This window comes from Corvus cornix, chromosome 8 (assembly GCF_000738735.6).
Source record: "Corvus cornix cornix isolate S_Up_H32 chromosome 8, ASM73873v5, whole genome shotgun sequence".
In the NCBI taxonomy this organism is placed as follows: Eukaryota; Metazoa; Chordata; class Aves; order Passeriformes; family Corvidae; genus Corvus; species Corvus cornix.
Genome location: NC_046338.1, coordinates 11,922,500 through 11,939,552, shown reverse-complemented (window position 1 = coordinate 11,939,552; position 17,053 = coordinate 11,922,500). Strand labels below are relative to the sequence as shown.

Here is a 17,053-nt window from a genome sequence, read left to right as displayed (position 1 = left end):
AAACCTCCAAGCTAAGCGACCATAGTAAGTGACCTTGACTTCTCCAGTGCTGGGTCATTGACCAGTAAAATAGATATTCTTGAGCCACTGTTGAAAAGATTTCACCTTTTAAGATAAACAGTGATACAAATAAGATAACAGATACACTCCATGTTAGCAAATAGCAACAAAACAATACAGATTGTGAATAGCAATATTTTTCAGCACCAGTAACTTCACTGCATGTCTATGCAAAGCTGCTTTGCATTTTTAGTAGAGTATTGCCAAAACTAAAAGTATCACTGAGAAAGCCAAGCATTATAATCTTTTCATAGACAAGATTTTTGAAGAAATATTTTTGCTTACGCTAAGTTGAACTTCTAACTACCAATCTTACTCGACTATCAAGCATTGTACATAGGTGGTTTCTGATAAGGAATTTTATGGACAGCAATTTAGAAAGGAAGTGTTATTAATATTGGACAACATGCCTTTAAAGGACAGATTTAAATATTACTGATTAGAGAAGACATACTATCCAATTCAAACATCTGCACTTTGAGTATCTGCTGGGAGTCAGAAATAAGGAGTTGCAGCAGGAAGTTGCAATATGAGAGACCTCATGATTTTAGCAGTTACTGAACTTCAACAAACCGCAATAGCTAAAAATTATGTACAAAATATGTATTATTATTTTTTTTAAATAGGATTGGATAACTTCTCTGGGCTTTTCCTCAGACTTAGAAATATTCTTTTCTTTCCTTTTCCCTCCATTTGCTGGGATGAATACATTTCCACACTTAGAGAAAAAGCTGCTGTTTTCTTTTGTTTCGATTTCAATCCTGTTTGAGCCACTAGAAAAATGTTTAGGCCTCCACTAAGAAATTAGGAAATTATTTAATGTAAATTTATCTTGAAGGAACAAAGTAAGCAAAAGTTTTCAAGCTAACATAAAAAGTTATATGCTTTTAAATTATGTCATAGTATGTATTACTAAAGCTCACCTAAGTGAAGTTTTACAAACTGCTCCTCATTGGAGACTAGGAATTATATCTAGAAACATTTGTTGTACATAGTCAAATAATACATAATACACTCAAACTAAAATTTTTCCAATAACACATCAGAGGCAGGAAGGATAAATACAGGCTGTAAATATTAATCCACAGACAGGAAGACATTATAGAAGTCTGTGTTAATAAATTACATAAAAATGAGGTTTCAACGCTTCACTGATTATGCAAAGATTTTGTTTGTTTTAAGATCAGCTGAAGAAAAGGTTTCTAATATGTAAATCAGTTCTCCAAACAGTTTTGCCACTAGGTTAAAGGCTGTGCTTATTCTCTCCAAAATGCCAGACATATCTTTGAGTGTGAGAAGAAAATTAAAAAAAGAAACAGACAAACCTTTCAACAAAATCATCCAACAACACAGACCTTTGTGAGAGATCTTACTGCAGTAGCTCAAACACTTCATTTGTTTTAAACTGTATAACTGAGACACAATTAAAAGGAAATATTTTAAAAATTAAAACATATTAACATTAAAGCATTTTAATACTGTCAAAAGTTTAACGACCAATGTACACAAGTCACCATCAGTTTGAATGCCAGCATTCCTTTTAACAGCAGTAATCAAAATAATAATATGAAGTATTAGGAATTTAGTGCTGACAAGGAACCCTACAATTTGAGAATTTTCCCCTCTGACCTGCAACTCTGCTTGTAAGTAAAGCTATTGTTTCTCTCCCAACTCTTTGCATTCCTCCCAAGTTAACTCGACTAACATTTCAGTCTGCTAGAAAAAGATCTAAACAGGAAAAAAAAAAGAACTTTCTTCAAGGGCAGACTACAGAAAGTACTGGAAGCTTTTAACGGTCTACACGCCTTTACATTCATCACTCAGAAATAACAAGATGAATATTTTGTTTCATAGTTTTCTGCCAATTGCCTCCTTTCTGATGGAGTGCAGCCTTATGCCTGTTTGTAGGCTTCCCATGCTGGTTCACAGTACTGAGAGGCACAGCATACAAACAATCACAGTTTAGCCCTACATGTTTCTTTTAATTTCATCCAGAAGTACTTTTTCTACAGAAATCCTATTATAGCTTACTGATTTATATGATAATTCTGAAAGTCCAGTGGAGAATGCAACAACAGTGAACATAATGGCATTCCATTATTTCATCTATTTAAAATGCAAGTCTTTTCCAGGGTTGTATTAATAATTTATAACTCAACAACAGCTTACAGGTTGACAATTATTATTTGCAATTATTTTTATTATTACTCTTAATAGTATTTTACCCACAGGGAGAAAATATATTTATTTATACCTCTATCTTCTGCACTGCTGAAAGTTGAATATTTAGAAATATTGGAAGTAGCTGTCCTAGCAGGCAGAACAGAAGCACTTCAGACACAGCACATGAGGGAAGACAGTGGTTGCAGTGATAAGCTCTTGTATTCCAACAGGCCCCCAGGTAACTCATTCCTGACTCTCCCATGTGACACATTACCACAGTCTCCTCCAGAGGGCTGCTGCTTGGCAAATTGTTTATCATGCACAAACAACTTTAAATAGTAAGTGGGATCACGAAGTGAAAAGCAAATCTGTGGTATGATTGACCAATGGCAGTACTAAGATCTTAATTTGATTAGGTAGAGGGAAATGCTGATCAGGGAAAAATAACATTTAAAGGTTTTGGTAAGGAGCAACATCTGTGAACAGAAGGTAAGTAGGGGAGAGAGAGGTTTCAGGAGCTCCAGAAGTTTGATAGACGAATTTACTGAAATTGAGAAATTGATAGAATTTTTTACCTTTGTAATTTTCCTTCTGAACAAATTGGGACTTCTTTATAAACCATATAGAAACAACTTATAAATAAGAATAAGAAGTGCCTGTCAGGCATTTATGTAGCACTTGATAGCATCTGCCCAACTGTCAGAGCCTCAACTTCAGCTGTGGCTGATCACAAGAACTTCAGGTAGAGAAAACGGAAGAAAAATCCACAAACCATATCTACCCTTCCCATGTATCAGAGAAAAAAAAAACAAAGCTAAACATTTTCTGATTACTGCTGTGGGTCAACAGTTGAAACCCTGAAGCACAAGAGCTGGTTATAAGCATTTTAACAACCAGCTGCAAGTGTCACCACAGAATGGTTTGGGTTGGAAGGGACCTTAAAGATCATCAACTTCCAACCCCCGGCCACCACTAGATCAAGTAGCTCACAGCCCTGTCCAGCCTAGTCTTGAGCACTTCCATGGATGGGGCAATACAAATTTATTCAGGACAAAGGCTTGTTCTTGTTCATTCCAAGGCCCATAGAAGAAGAAAAACAGTAGTGAGGGGAAATGCCAGAAAGACTACACTGACCATTTAACCCCAGGTTTGTATCTTCCTCTCAAAGAATGAAAATGTCCCTCAAAACAGCACTAGAAAAAAATAATCTTGCCTCTGAAGTGTGTTGAGGGTAGCTTACTTCAGAACTTAAGTTGTTTCACTTGAACAACTAGAAATTCGATCTAGTTATGACTCTGACAACAAGGTCTACTAATCCCCCAGCACCACATGCCTTTTCCATGTGTAAGCAGCTATTCAGAACAAGTCAGTCACCTCTCAGTATTTTCTTCAATAAGAAGCTGACATGCCCAACTTGAACCACAGATTAGCTTGTTTTTCCAAAACATGGAAAATTTTTATGGTTTGTTTTGAGCTGTCTAGAATCTCCAATCTTCTGAAATATGAACAACAGAACTGGACACAGTATTCTAAAACCACACAAACCCAAGACTGCATCTCTGCCTCTGTGCTGGTACTGCCCTTTGCACATAGCAAAAGGTTACAAATGGGTTTTTTCTACAGCAGCATGCCACGAACTTACACTGATTATGATGTGTAACTTTCCTAGAGTGTTTCTTCTTGATTTTTCTTTTAAAATCTCTCACTTATATATATAATTCATACCTACCTGGATTAAATGGAGTTTGTTACATTAAAACTATTTAGAGAGATAACTCAGATCTTTATTACTAATCTTTGCTTTTTATTAATTCAATGCTTTAAATGCCCTAAATTATAAATTTTTATCAATTTCCAGCTCTACAAATGATTTTATAATCAACTCTATAGCTAATAAAATTACAGCATTTGACCAAATAACTTCCCTAAAAGGTAAATCTTTCCCTTAACAGCAGGCAAAAATATAAATAAATGTTCACATCAGTGAGCTAAATATTATAATCTAATTTATGCTAGACTAATTCACCAAACTGCAGATCTCTCAAAAAACTACAGCTCAAGAAAACCTACCTACTATGAAACTGTATCAACTGGCACAAGTTAAATTTTATTATTTTGTCTGTAGTAACAGAACTGCAAACTCTACAACTCTGTTTCACAGGCATGACACACTGGAGATTGTTCCAAATGATTAGGAAGTTACCAATTTACCTCAAAATCTTAAAAAACAAACAAACAACACCCATTCTCATTTTCCAAGATTACTGAATAGTAAATGATAGATTAGGATCTTTCTTTATCTAATTTCTTTAAGAAGTTTTAGGTATAAGGCATCCAGAAAAACATCTGAGCTGCCTCTTTTGCCACAAATTATATTCATTCCTACACAGCATAGGACCCTTCATCTCTGTTTCTGTTCAGAACTGTAGTTTGTATTTTGCAGTAGGGTATTATTCTTATTCTTAGTAGTGCAAAGAAGTCTGTAGTCTCTTTATTTCTTTTGACCACTGGGATTTCATGATTTTCTTGGACCTGCTTATTCTTGTGACTCTTGAACCCTTCCATTCCTGTCGTTAATATATCAAATATTGAACAAAAATCTTCCATGCATCACAAGCACTTAAAAGGAAATTATTTCCTTCTGATTTTTTATTAAAACATTCTGAAAAAGTGAAGCATCCTTTAACACACTTGCTGTTCAAGTCAAAAATTCAAGGAAGATAATGATGAAAAGCCCCAAATCCTGAACATAGAAAACAGTATTCACTAAACAAGTTCATCACTTTTTTCCTCACTCATCTGGGCCAGCACAAATAAAATTTAAATAATAAAGTAACAGACATCTACTCAAGAGATCACAAATTATTTCTATAAAGAACATTTGAAAGGAATGAAATTCTCAGAACATTCTTGGTAAACAAGAATTTAGTTATCACATCTAAAAAATGAAATATTAAACATAAATAATCCCAGGATAACTAAGCAAAACAATAACTAAACACATTGAGTATTCACATGAAGTCCTTCGAGTACCATTTTATTAATTTGGCCTGAAGACAGAAATCACAAACTTCTAATTATAACGGATATACAGTGCAACTTGACTGATGCTTTCAGATACCAAAATGAAACATTCAAATGCTTTTTTGCTCTAAGGATTACATATGCAGATGTATCAGAAAGCCAGCTCTGACCTAAATCTAACTCCCCCCTTAGTCAGGGCTGTGTTCAGTCGATGTAGGGTAAGGAGGGCCAAGAGAGGACAGCACAGCACTGCCACCTCGTGCCAGGCAAGCTGGAGCCCAGCACACGGCTCCTGACGGGCTAATCCCAGAACGTGCTCTGCCTTTAAACTCTGACAGGTATTTGAGACCAGATGCTTCATCTTGAATTACGAAAGGCTGCAACTGCATCCGTCTCTAAGAACATCCAAAACCAATTCTTTAAATAAAAACAATCAATCTGAACTTAATCAGCATGTCAGGCAGCAACTACTCATTATATTTGCCATTGTAACAGCTTAGTCACTCATAACTGTGAGAAATTTCACTCACTAGAGATAAGACCTTTGCTAATGGCTATCTGCTTGAGATTATGTCTTTCTAGTTTCATTTTCCTTTTTAGTAAGAAATTATGACAAACCATACACAGTTTCATGGTTGCGTAAAAGATGCGTAAAATTTCTGAAACACCTTTGCTATAAAAAGGGTCATATAGTCTTGCTGTATAAATGTTTAAATACTGACAAGCTACAAAGAAAAACATTTCCTTTCAATCCAGTGTTATCTAAAATAGAAGCACTTCATCAAACAACATAATAATGTAAAGAATGTGATTTTTTGTTGTTGTTGATGTACTGATAAATATAATTCTGCTCACTGGATATTTCAGTCCTCCCCCAAGAGCCATCATTACAAGCAAAAAAGATGTAAAATAGCAGTACTCACCAATATCATTAGCTAGGGCAGCAGGATCAGAGACCCCAAGGGTAGCTTCAAACTCTTCCTGAAGACGATAAGCTCTTTGAAGAAGAGATTCAAGCTTATGAATGAATTCAGCACTAATGATATCCTGCAAGAAGACAGACATTACAAGATTTTCTATTTGGTTACAGCCTGTAAGATTCCTTTGTAAAATCCAAAGATATTCAGCCTTCACAGAGCAAACCATGCCACATGAGTTTCCTACAAACCACACAGGAACACTGTCAGATGAAAACTTCAACATCCAAAATATATACACTTTTCTGAACACACACATAATTTTAGTGTAATAAAAATAAAATCTAAATTTTAAAGTACTTTAGAATTATCTGTGATGTTTGCTGCACTAGAAATAATGAAAGTCACACATACCTGTTTATTTCAAAATATTTTTAGCATTTTGTTCATAAGAAAGGAGGAAAACAAAGTTCAAGCACATTGTTTGTGCATATGCACAAATTGATTGTTTTTCCCCAATACATTTATCTTTGCCAAGCAGATACCCTCTCACATAATCATAAAAGAAAAAGAGGATCCAGGGCATTATGTGCGGGGAAGTTGTCTGCTTGATAGCTCGATAATACTGTCCAGAAGCAAACACTGATGTATCAGCAATTGCCAAAAGATAAATAATGCTAATTCCCTCCCCATGTCCTGCTCCAACCAAAAAAAACTCAGAAGGAATGAATTCAGATCTCCTTTAAATGCAGTACCACTAAATTGGAAATGGAATCAATTGTCAAGTTTGGTAACTGAATTCGAATTTGGAAAGATTGAGGTAATAACAGAACAAATTGTCAGGGCAGCATCAGATTACAGACTGAATATACTCACTTCTACACTTTCTTCTGCAATTGCATCTCCTGCTCCCAGCTTAATGGAACCGCAGATGGCTTCATCTTCAACTTGTCTGTTACGAAAAGTTAGTGCCTGTTCCCAGCGCCTCAGTGCTTCTTCAAACAGCTCCATACCTAGGGGAGAGCAGGAACACCTCCACTTCCATGACACAGCTTCAGCTGCCTTCACATTTTAGAGACACGGGAAAATATGTAGCTAAAACAAGCATAACTATCACAGAGATGTAAGTTGAAACAACATCAATTCCCAGCTTATACCAGTATATTCCAAGTACATATTTACTTTCTTTTTGTGTAAAGAAAAGTGATCATTTTCTCCATGTGTCGGGGCCTGATTTTAAGGATTACTACTACCAATAATGGAATAAAGAGTATTCTGAAAAACTAACTTTAGATCAAGTATGATTTCATTATTTTATGGAAATGTTCTCAGACTCTTTCCAACAGGACACTGAGAAAGAACACAACAATATTGTGTGTCACTTTACCATCAATCCAAGAAATTATTTACATTCATTGTAGGTAAATGCTGAATATTCTTATTATGACTTACCCATCAAATATAAATTTTCAGGTGTAGTGACAGGGATATTGACAAGCTTAATGTCATCTTCATCTGCTTTATCCCAGGAATTAGAATTGGCACAAGCACAACTGTGACAAGAGGTGGCACTCTGAACCTTAAAAAACATAAACAGATTTTGAAGTGTTGCTATAGTGAGTATCCTTAAAACCACATTCCTGCCAGAGTACATTACATCCAAGCCATCTGCCTAGAAACTGTTTTTACTCTGTGGTAAGGACAGTGGCTTCTCAGCATCTCTAGCTGCCTGTGCAGTCTGTTCAGCTAAGTTCATTCAGCTCAGTGAAGCCTTTAGATGCATATTCAATGCAAGTTAATAGATATTCAAGAGCCTTAAAACATTTTTACTTACCGAAGTCAGGCTTTGAACTGAACCAGAGTATTTACTGAAAAGTCCTCCATTTGCATAGATACAGGACTGAGATCCTTTTTCCTTGGCAGAGCTCAGAGAAAGAGTCAAGTTTTGTCGACTACTGGAACAACTAGAACCTAAGAGATACACTTATTTTAAAGCTCTTGCAAACTCAAAATATTGCTTCTTTTGCAATTCTATCAAGAATTGCATTTACTCTTTTCAATAAAATCCAGTTTAGAAGCAAACCACAATTATTCTTTTATTTACTTCAGAAATGACACATTTGAATTCACTATCTATAATAATAACTATGCGTTTTAGCTTAATTATTCTCCTATTCTACAAAAAATCAGATCTGAATTTCTCAGTATTGAGATACACATACAAGAATGGCAAAACCCATTGCTAAAACACTATTGATAAAAAGGGGTTTAATCCTGGTTTGTGATTAAAACTTCACCTTTGAGAAGAAGCCCAGCTTCTTTATAAGATACTGTAATTTTGTTTCTCATTTGACAAATTCAAACTTTAAAGTCTAACAATTCAAACCCACTCAGGTGTTCCATCCTATGGAGATGATTAGAGGGATGGAGCACCTCTCCTATGAGGACAGGCTGAGAGTTGGGGTTGTTCAGCCTGGAGAAGGCTCCAGGGAGACCTTACTGCAGCCTTTCAGTACTTGAAGGGGGCCTGTGAGAAAGATGGCAACAGACTTTTCAGCAGGGCCTGCTGCAATAGGACAAGGGATAATGGCTTTAAAACTAAAAGAGGGTCGATTTACTTTCGATAACAAGGAAGAAGGTTTTTACAATGAGGGTGCAAAACACTGGGATGGATTCCCCAGAGAGGTCATGGATGCCCCACCCCTGGAAACATTCAAGGCCAGGTTGGATGGGTCTATGATCAACTTGGTCTAGCTGAAGATATCCCTGCTTAATGCAGGGGTTGGACTGGACGAATTTTAAAGGTCTCTTTCAACCCAAAATGTTCCATGATCAAAGGGAAATAGTTTTTTTTACTACTACAGTTATGCACACCCATCCCCTCATACCCCTTTTTTTTCCTTTCTAAGAAAACAACAAAGAAACCCCTAACTTGGGGGTTCCATGACATACCTTTTTCTGAAGCAGCTGCTTTAGTACACTCTAATACGAGATGAGTTGGTTCCCATGGTGGCACTTTCTTGTTTTTCTTTCCACGTCTTCTTTTAAAGTGATGGGCCAGAAAAATCACAGATATTGCACTCACTGCTGTTACTGTGAAAAGCTTCTTTAACCCTGGGGAAAGCTTTATCTGGAAATAAAAGTGTGACTTAATTGCAAATATATATACTGAGAGACAGACTGCAGCACCAAGAACTATAAAGTATACTGCAAATCCACAGACTATGGGGATCTAAGCAAATGACTTTCAAACAAAGATTTGGGTTTTTTAATTTCTTCTTAATGCCAGGACAATGCAGGGCTTCAATTAAATCTCTAACAGCAAAAAAATACTGAGAAGGAACTCACCTTTCACAACAACACTATTTCTTGCGCTGTGAAAGAACGGGGAAGATCCTAATGCCAACACTCGTGTGATGTTTCAATTTGAGCAGAATGTATTCTCAATTTGAGAATGTATTTAAGTACATTTCTCTAAATAAACGGTTTAAAATTTTTTTATATTTTATTTTGGATATAGAGAAGTCATAGGTTCACAGGTGTTTCAATTAGTAAATAAGAACCACATATTCAAGCAACTTGTATCAAAAGCCTTTAACAAAGTTTGTAACATACAAAGTAGCAAGATATACAAAGAAGGAAAGTGCCATTTAACTGGAAACCACAGTTCACAAAAATCTTTGGAAACTCACGCTGCTTGAGGAACTGACTGCTGGGAGAAAACCAGATCCACAGTCCTCAGGCCTCATATGGTGTTTCTGTAATATGATTCCTCATACCAGAGAGAGCACACAGAGCACCACTGCACTCTGGCACTCCTGATTGCTGTGCAGTTGTTTAATACTATCAGCACTGTGCAATTTGAAGAAGCATTGAAAGCTTCTCTCTGCACTGAGTTTACAATCAACAAGTCAAGCACCTTTGACTTGAGAACCCTGCCCTTCCTGGTACCATGCCTTGACTGAAGTCTACAACTACCACTGGACTCCGTGAGGAAAAGGCAGTGCATGAAACACCAACACAAACTTACACAAGACTACTGTATTTCAGAGAAAAGAGTCAACAACCAAACATCTGAGATTAAGACTTCTAAGATCACAAAATTAAATGTTAAAATGAACGTTTCAAAGAACCATGAAGAGATTTTTTTTAAATTTGTATGTGCCTACAAACATGATCATAAATTGATTAACAGTGACATGAAAACCTCTAAAAAGAGGAAAGTTAATAGTTGCACATAATGGAGTTGCACATGGTATTTAAAAAGGATATGAATATGCTGCAACATAAAAAAGAAATCAGTGATCTTGCACTGAGAGGTTTAAAGTACTTAAATATAGAAAAAATGTGAAAATGAGCATATACTGTTAAGACTGAGAATACTTCATCCTGGTTTTATATGCAGTAAAAGAAAAGTATTTACAGGGAAATGTGAAATTTTACATAGCTTTTGCTGATAAGCTTCCAATTCAATAAAAATAAAACACAGTCATATTAAAGTCCTGGGCTTTAAAAGAAGAACTCAATACTATTATTCAAAATTTAATGACAGTTATGCTTAGCTTTTAAATACTAAAAAAAATTCTACAAGAAAAAAAAGGCAACTTGAGAATTTTGATATTTTGAGAATCATTGCACTGTTACAAAATGGAGATATATAGACACTGCAGGTAAAGCAGATGTATGCTGATGTACTAAGCATTTATTAGCAGAAAAAGACAAAAAGACATGCTTATTTTAGTTCAGTGTGGCAAACAAACTAAACTCCAAGGTATTCTGTACAAATTAAATTCACACTAAGATCACAAGAGCACGCACAACACTGCAATAAACTTCTAAATGTATAACAAAGTAACAATATTTAGATAATGTATTTATTACCTGGTTAAGAGAATAATACCAAGAAAGGGGAAGATGAAACACCCGTAAAGCTACTGTCTTCAGAGAAAATCGTGTCTCAGCAACAGCTTCTTCTGACATGGCTCCTTCTCTCCCATACCTCATTAAGCGAAACTATCTTGAAAACAATCACAGATGGTCTCTAGAATACTCTGTCAAATGAAGGACACATACTAAGTTATGCAACAGAAGCCCAGGACGATTTTCTTCCACAAGCTCAAATCTCTTTCATCACAGGTACATGACTTGTTTGATTGATGTTTTGGAGTAGAGGCAAGTCGTAATGTGGAGACAGCAAATTTGCTGGTTCAGCTTAGGCCCCATTTGTCCAACTGCTGTGTGCAGACGTGCAGATGTACAACCAGGACTAGAGAGGGCTCGGTCTGCTTTGATTAGCCGGCCGTTCACTTACTATATCCTCTAAATCACGCACAGCAACAACACTGCCTCTGAAACCACGACTGTTGGAAGAACACTTTGCCAGCTGAAAGAGTTAAAATATTTGACAGCAGCCAGAAAAAGTTTATCTCATTCAGCGCTTCGATTATTTTGCAGACACACCGTGAGAAAAAACCGCTATAGCCTGACGTAATCTCCACGATCCAGGCGCACCCCTCTCACTCCCTGATGCTGAACACAGGGCGAAGCCTCCGAACCGCGACTCCGGCACCACAGCCGCGGCACGGCGGGAGGCGACGGAGGCCGTGGGGCAGAAATCACCTCCGCCCGGCCCTGCTGAGCCCTCCCCAGCCCGGGCAGCCCCGGCATCGCGGGCGGGCAGCGGACAGACCCGGGTGCCCCGCGCGCCCCTCAGCCCCCTCCCCGCAGCCTCCCGGGTCAAGGCGCAGCTCTGCCCAGGCCGGGTCGCTACAGCCGCGCTCAGCTACCTGCCGAGCACCGGGGCCGCGGGCAGCTCCCTCCGCTCCCGCCCCGGCGCTGCCCGGAGACCGGCGGGATCCGCTTCCGGCACAGGGACAAGCGGCCGCTGTCGGTCGGGCGGAGCCGCTGCCACGTGAGAGAGACCCGTGGCGTCCGGAGGCCGCGCTCGCCATCTTTGCTCCGGGCAGCTCCCGCCGCGGGCGGCCGGGCGGGGGCGGGGCGAGCCCCTGCGCCGCCATCTTTGTGCGGGGCAGCGCTGATATGAACGGCTGAGGCGCTCGGCGCCGCCATCTTTGTGCGGGGCGCGTCCCGTGGCGGCGTCGCGGCACCGCGCCCACCCGTCCGCGCGTGTGCGGGGCGGCACTGGCGGAGCTGCGGCCCGGGCGCGCCCAGCTCCGCCACGGCAGCCCCGCTGCAGCGCCGCTGTCCTCGCAGGCAAGGGCGAGCCGTCGGGGCGAGACGCGGAGCTGATCGCGGCCCGGCTGAGCTCCGGGATCCGTGCGCGGCGCATCCTCCCGGCTGCTCCGGTAAGAGAGGAACGGCCCGCTTGGGCAGCGGCGGAGCGGTGTTGCGGAGGGCGGGAGCGCGGCGGGGCCGTGTGTCCGGCCGGTCTCACAGCCCAGGGGGTGTTGGCGCGGCGATGGCGGCCGCCCCGGGAGCCGTCCCGGCGGCCAGGGCACCGCGGTCCCGCAGGGCTGGGCGGGGACCGGAGGTCGGCGGTGCCCGGTCCGGGGCAGCGGGGCCGTGTGGGGCGGGACCGCGCTCTCGCCGGCTGGAAGCGGCCACAGACCTCCGCAGGTTTCTGCTGAAGTTGCAGCTGTGCGGCAGCGGTACCGTGGATACCGCGCAATCCCTAAAAACAGTAATTTACCGATAAATGGCCCTGTTCGCTGCCCGAGTTATCCATGCGCATGGATCACCGGGTATGAGCGGTGGAACAGCCTGGGGGAAAAGTCCGGGGTATCACCTAGTGGAAAATCACTGTAGGCTTCTCCTGCGCTTAGGCAAAGCCCGAGTTAGGAAAATCCTCTTAGAAATATAGAGGTCAGCTAATGGGTTTCATAGTTAGGATTTAGCGTGGTGGAAGAAAGAAACGGAAGAGTGGCCTATATGCCCTGAAAGCCAATATAAAATGAAAACTGTCTAACCCTGTAAGAGGATATATCTTCAACGCCAGCATTTTTTAAAATGTCCTTTCTCTGTGGGAGCAGTACTTAAGGGCAGAAAATAAATGTAATGGAAGTGACTTACCAATTTGTGTCTTGCTTGAGTGGTTAGCTCTTGGTGCCTGAGGAGAACGACCAGGTGTCTCTGACCAGGTTATTGAGCATACTTTTGTTATTTAGTGGGAAAATACCAGGTTTTATACTAAATAGATAAAGTAAATTGTCTACCAGAGCCAGGATTGGTGTCATTTTTTTCAAGAAAATGGGATGTGCTTGTTTATTGTTAGTAGATTTTAAAAAAGATAAAAATATGGAGGGGTGGGAGATAAAATTCAAAACTACCTATTTCTTGGCAGAATGTGAAAGAACTTAGGTCAAGAAATAAGAAAAATGAACCTTAATTTCACACGCTAAGAAGACTAGTTTCAAGTTTGGTAAAAATATCTTTTATGTACAAAGTGGTGCTGAAGTAATTTCTGTAAAGTTTATAAAAAATCCACACATTTTTGGAAAAGTGATAAAAAACATGTCTTAAAAATCTGAATATGCCTAAGGCTATAGCTTCAGTGGGCTTTTATAGCTTAGAGCGAACACTGGTGGGTTTTTTCTGAAGTGTGAAGAATATCAGTATGGCAAGTAATTACTGAACTTCCAGACCTCCTTAGTATTCTAAGCAATTAAGTGTTCAAGTACAAAGTTGCACCCTGTGTCACTCTTGCTTTGTTGCTGTAAAACGAAAATAAATGTTAAATGAAATTGTTCCAATGCATCACTGGTAAAATAACTATGAGTGCAGCTAAGGAGCCTGAATTTAGAGATTACTGGTTTGAGATGCTGTTATTCAGAGCAGTACCGACAAAATAATAAAAGCCTGTAATGAGGACACAATTTCTGCTTCATGTAATTGATGTCTTCAAAATAATCGTTTTATTCTTAAAATCTTCCATCAGCATTCCCTTACTGAACTCTGTAAAATGATCTGTTAAAATGACTCCATATTTAGAACATCAGTGGAATACATAACACATATAATTGTTTATTTCAGTATCTGTTGAAGTGTTAACTACTGTAACTAGGCAAATGAAATCATTAATTCAAAAATTTTTGAAAGAATTTAAAGTCTGTTTTGTTTCTGTAGGCAGTACTGGGTTCCTTACACAAGCCAAAGATAATTTTCGAGATCAGTTGAATTCTCTTACTGTTTGGTGGAATTTTTCTGGGTGTGTGATAGGTCTTCCATGGTAGGCACCACACAAGTCGGTGGTGCTGTGGAATTCTACTGAATAATAACTAGGTTGCTGGTCATGATGGTTTGAATTATGGTTCATATTTCTCTGATGGCTCAAATTTTTTTTCTTGGTGAATGAAAAGCCTTGTCAGGAACACAAAAAAAAATCCCAAGACTGGAGTTCAAGATACTTTTTTCTTTGAATATAACTGTGCATGCTCTAAGCACAAGCATTTTGGTAATTCCTGCTTTGGAGCATTAATTGGTTCACTTGATGGCATGCTGTAGTATGAAGCATTGAGATAGGTGAACTGAAACCTCTGAAGAAAAGCAATGGAGAGAGCTGGCAGTAGACTGCAAAGTTCCTCCCAGATATTTGGGAAGCATTTGATGAGAAGCTTATTGCGCGAGTGTGATCAGGAACAGTTAGTGTGGAAACAGGGTGAGGGAGTTGGGGCTGTTCAGCCAGGAGAAGAGAGGAGAGGGACACATTATATAACCTCCAGTGCCTAAAGGGGCTGTAAGAGAATTGGAGCAGGACTTTTCACAAGGGCCTGTAGTGATAGGCCAAGGGGGAATGACTTTGAACTCAGAGGGCAGGATTGTTAGATTAGATACTAGGAAGAAATTCTTTGCTGTGAGGGTGGTGAGGCACTGGAACAGGTTGTTCAGAGAAGTTGTGGATGCCCCATCCCTGGAAGTGTCCGAGGCCAGGCTGGTTGGGGCCCTGAGCAACCTGATCTAGTCAGTGGCATCCCTGCCCATGGCAGAGGGTTTTGATACAGATGATCTCTAAGGTTTCTTTCAACCCAAGCCATTCTGTGATTCTATGATCTCACTGGGATCATGAAATGGAGATATACTCCAGCTTTGGAACAGGAGTATAAAATGGAATGCAAGAGAAACTACAAAAGTAGTCTTGTTGGATTGTTTTGGGGTTTTTTTCAATTACTGAAAATGCAGAAAAACAATTTTTGGATGAGATCAGCGCAATGCAGAAGCTGGTGTAAAAGCAGATGTGATAATGAGCTGCAGGGGAAGAAATGCAATCTCTTCAGACAGAGTAGGAAGTGGTGACATGGAGGAAGGTCAGTGAGTGAGGGAGGGGCTACCCTGGGCTTGCTAGGACTTAGGGAGGTGAAGGATGAGTCATGGTTTTGAATTAATTTTACAGTTTTAGACTTTAACATAAAAATTTACAGAATGTGTTTCTGCAGCTATGTATATTGAGCTACCAAGGTTATGGCAGTACAGTGAGTTATCACAGTGCTTCAAGATGGAAGGAGGTGTGTAAAAAATTTGTTAACAAAACATGAAAGAAAGGCCATTCAGCTTTGCTCATATAATGGCATGTGAAGAATTTGTAACATTAAGTACACTTCCACAAGAGATGCTCTCCATATGGACAAGGAATAGGGACCATATCTACAGGGACCTGAGTTTGAACAGCTTTGGCCTTTCTGATGATTATTAGAAAAAGAGAGGTGCAGACCAAGAAACAGAAACTGGCATGAGCAGAACTCCTGGGTTTGGGTTTGTTCAGGACTGCAGGTTTCGATTTGTGCAGTTGCGTGTATGAAAAGTTAAATACATTAAATACAAATCTGGCAGCATGAGGTGAAGTCTCCATTCATTGTTTTGTATTACTTGGAATAATGCATTCAGAAAGCTTCTTTCATAAAAAAATTAGGCCTAAAGCTTTACCTAATCCATTATATCAGTCTTTCTAAAGCATTTGTATTAAATAATCTCACTGCATTTAATGTTCTCAGGGCTTTATTTGAAACTCACTTGTCCTTTTTTAACATTTGAACAGACTTTGCAAACTGTGGAAGATGTAATATGCATTCGTGTTGCCATTTCTGTTCTGAAAGGGAACTTTACAGTTCAAAGAGGAATTGCTAATATGATGGAAGTTGAGGAGATTTGGCTTGAAAAACTGTTGCCTTATTTAAAGTGTCTTTCAGTAACAGTGTATATAGATTACAGACAGTCTGTCACTGAACTGAGGAAGTACTTCTCCAGCTGGAGCTTATGTTTTAGAATAATGCATTTTAAATGTCATGTCACTGGTCCAGGAAGAGAATTTAGATCTCATCTAGAAAAAAAGTCCTAAATGATTAATTTACTGTGGTATTTTCAGTCTTGTGAGATAAGTTCTGAAATACTTTGTTGAACAACTGTTAACATGATATTAAAAAAGACTGAAACATACACACTCATTTTTGAGTCTATTTATACAATTATACGTATAATAAATACATTATTTGTATATAAGTAATTGCTTATATGTAAAGAAAATGTATTTGAGTGTATATATGCAGGTATATACATATGTTCATATAATATGTGACATGAAGTATCACATTATTTCAAAACAAATAATATGTAATACTTTAATAATATTATTTGTGTAACAATGTTTATAGTAATAAAACAGACTATTCATACACATACACACACATATATAGAAAAATGACCAAAGGGAGCTGAAATGGTTCTTGATTCAAAGGGATCTTATTGCAAGGCAATGGAATTAAAAAACAAGTCAGACATAATAAGCTGAGAGTTTACCAGAGAGTGTGTCTGAGATGCCCATTATGCAAGGTTTGTTTTCCCTCACTCTGTCAAAGCTGTAGGGTGCTTAATATTCAAAGGAGTGATTGGTCCTATAAGAGGAAGGAACAAACCTAAAGATGCCAAAGCACACAGGCAAA

The 17,053-nt window shown here is 39.1% G+C and overlaps 2 protein-coding genes across 6 annotated transcripts in view; one reads left to right on the top strand and one right to left on the bottom strand.

Moving 5' to 3' along the window:
* MIGA1 (mitoguardin 1) overlaps positions 1 to 12,043 on the bottom strand; it is a 37,364-nt gene extending 25,321 nt beyond the window's left edge. The window contains exons 1-7 of one of the 3 annotated variants that reach the window (XM_039556304.1): positions 11,951 to 12,043; positions 11,046 to 11,215; positions 9,117 to 9,294; positions 7,999 to 8,135; positions 7,617 to 7,743; positions 7,041 to 7,177; positions 6,171 to 6,294 (exon numbers count right to left, since the gene is read on the bottom strand). In XM_039556304.1, coding sequence (XP_039412238.1) covers positions 6,171 to 6,294; positions 7,041 to 7,177; positions 7,617 to 7,743; positions 7,999 to 8,135; positions 9,117 to 9,294; positions 11,046 to 11,168 — 826 coding nt within the window. In that variant the 5' untranslated portion in view covers positions 11,169 to 11,215; positions 11,951 to 12,043. Of the gene's footprint in view, positions 1 to 6,170; positions 6,295 to 7,040; positions 7,178 to 7,616; positions 7,744 to 7,998; positions 8,136 to 9,116; positions 9,295 to 11,045; positions 11,216 to 11,624; positions 11,802 to 11,950 lie in introns of those variants that run through there. The other 2 variants (XM_039556303.1, XM_010408988.4) reach the window with 2 other exon arrangements.
* Positions 12,044 to 12,348: 305 nt separating this feature from the next.
* Positions 12,349 to 17,053, top strand: part of USP33 (ubiquitin specific peptidase 33) — a 38,364-nt gene continuing 33,659 nt past the window's right edge. For 2 of the 3 annotated variants that reach the window (XM_039556287.1, XM_039556286.1), the window contains exon 1: positions 12,350 to 12,469. The gene's annotated coding sequence lies outside the window, so the exon portion shown is untranslated. Of the gene's footprint in view, positions 12,470 to 17,053 lie in introns of all 3 variants that reach the window. The other variant, XM_039556285.1, reaches the window with a different exon arrangement.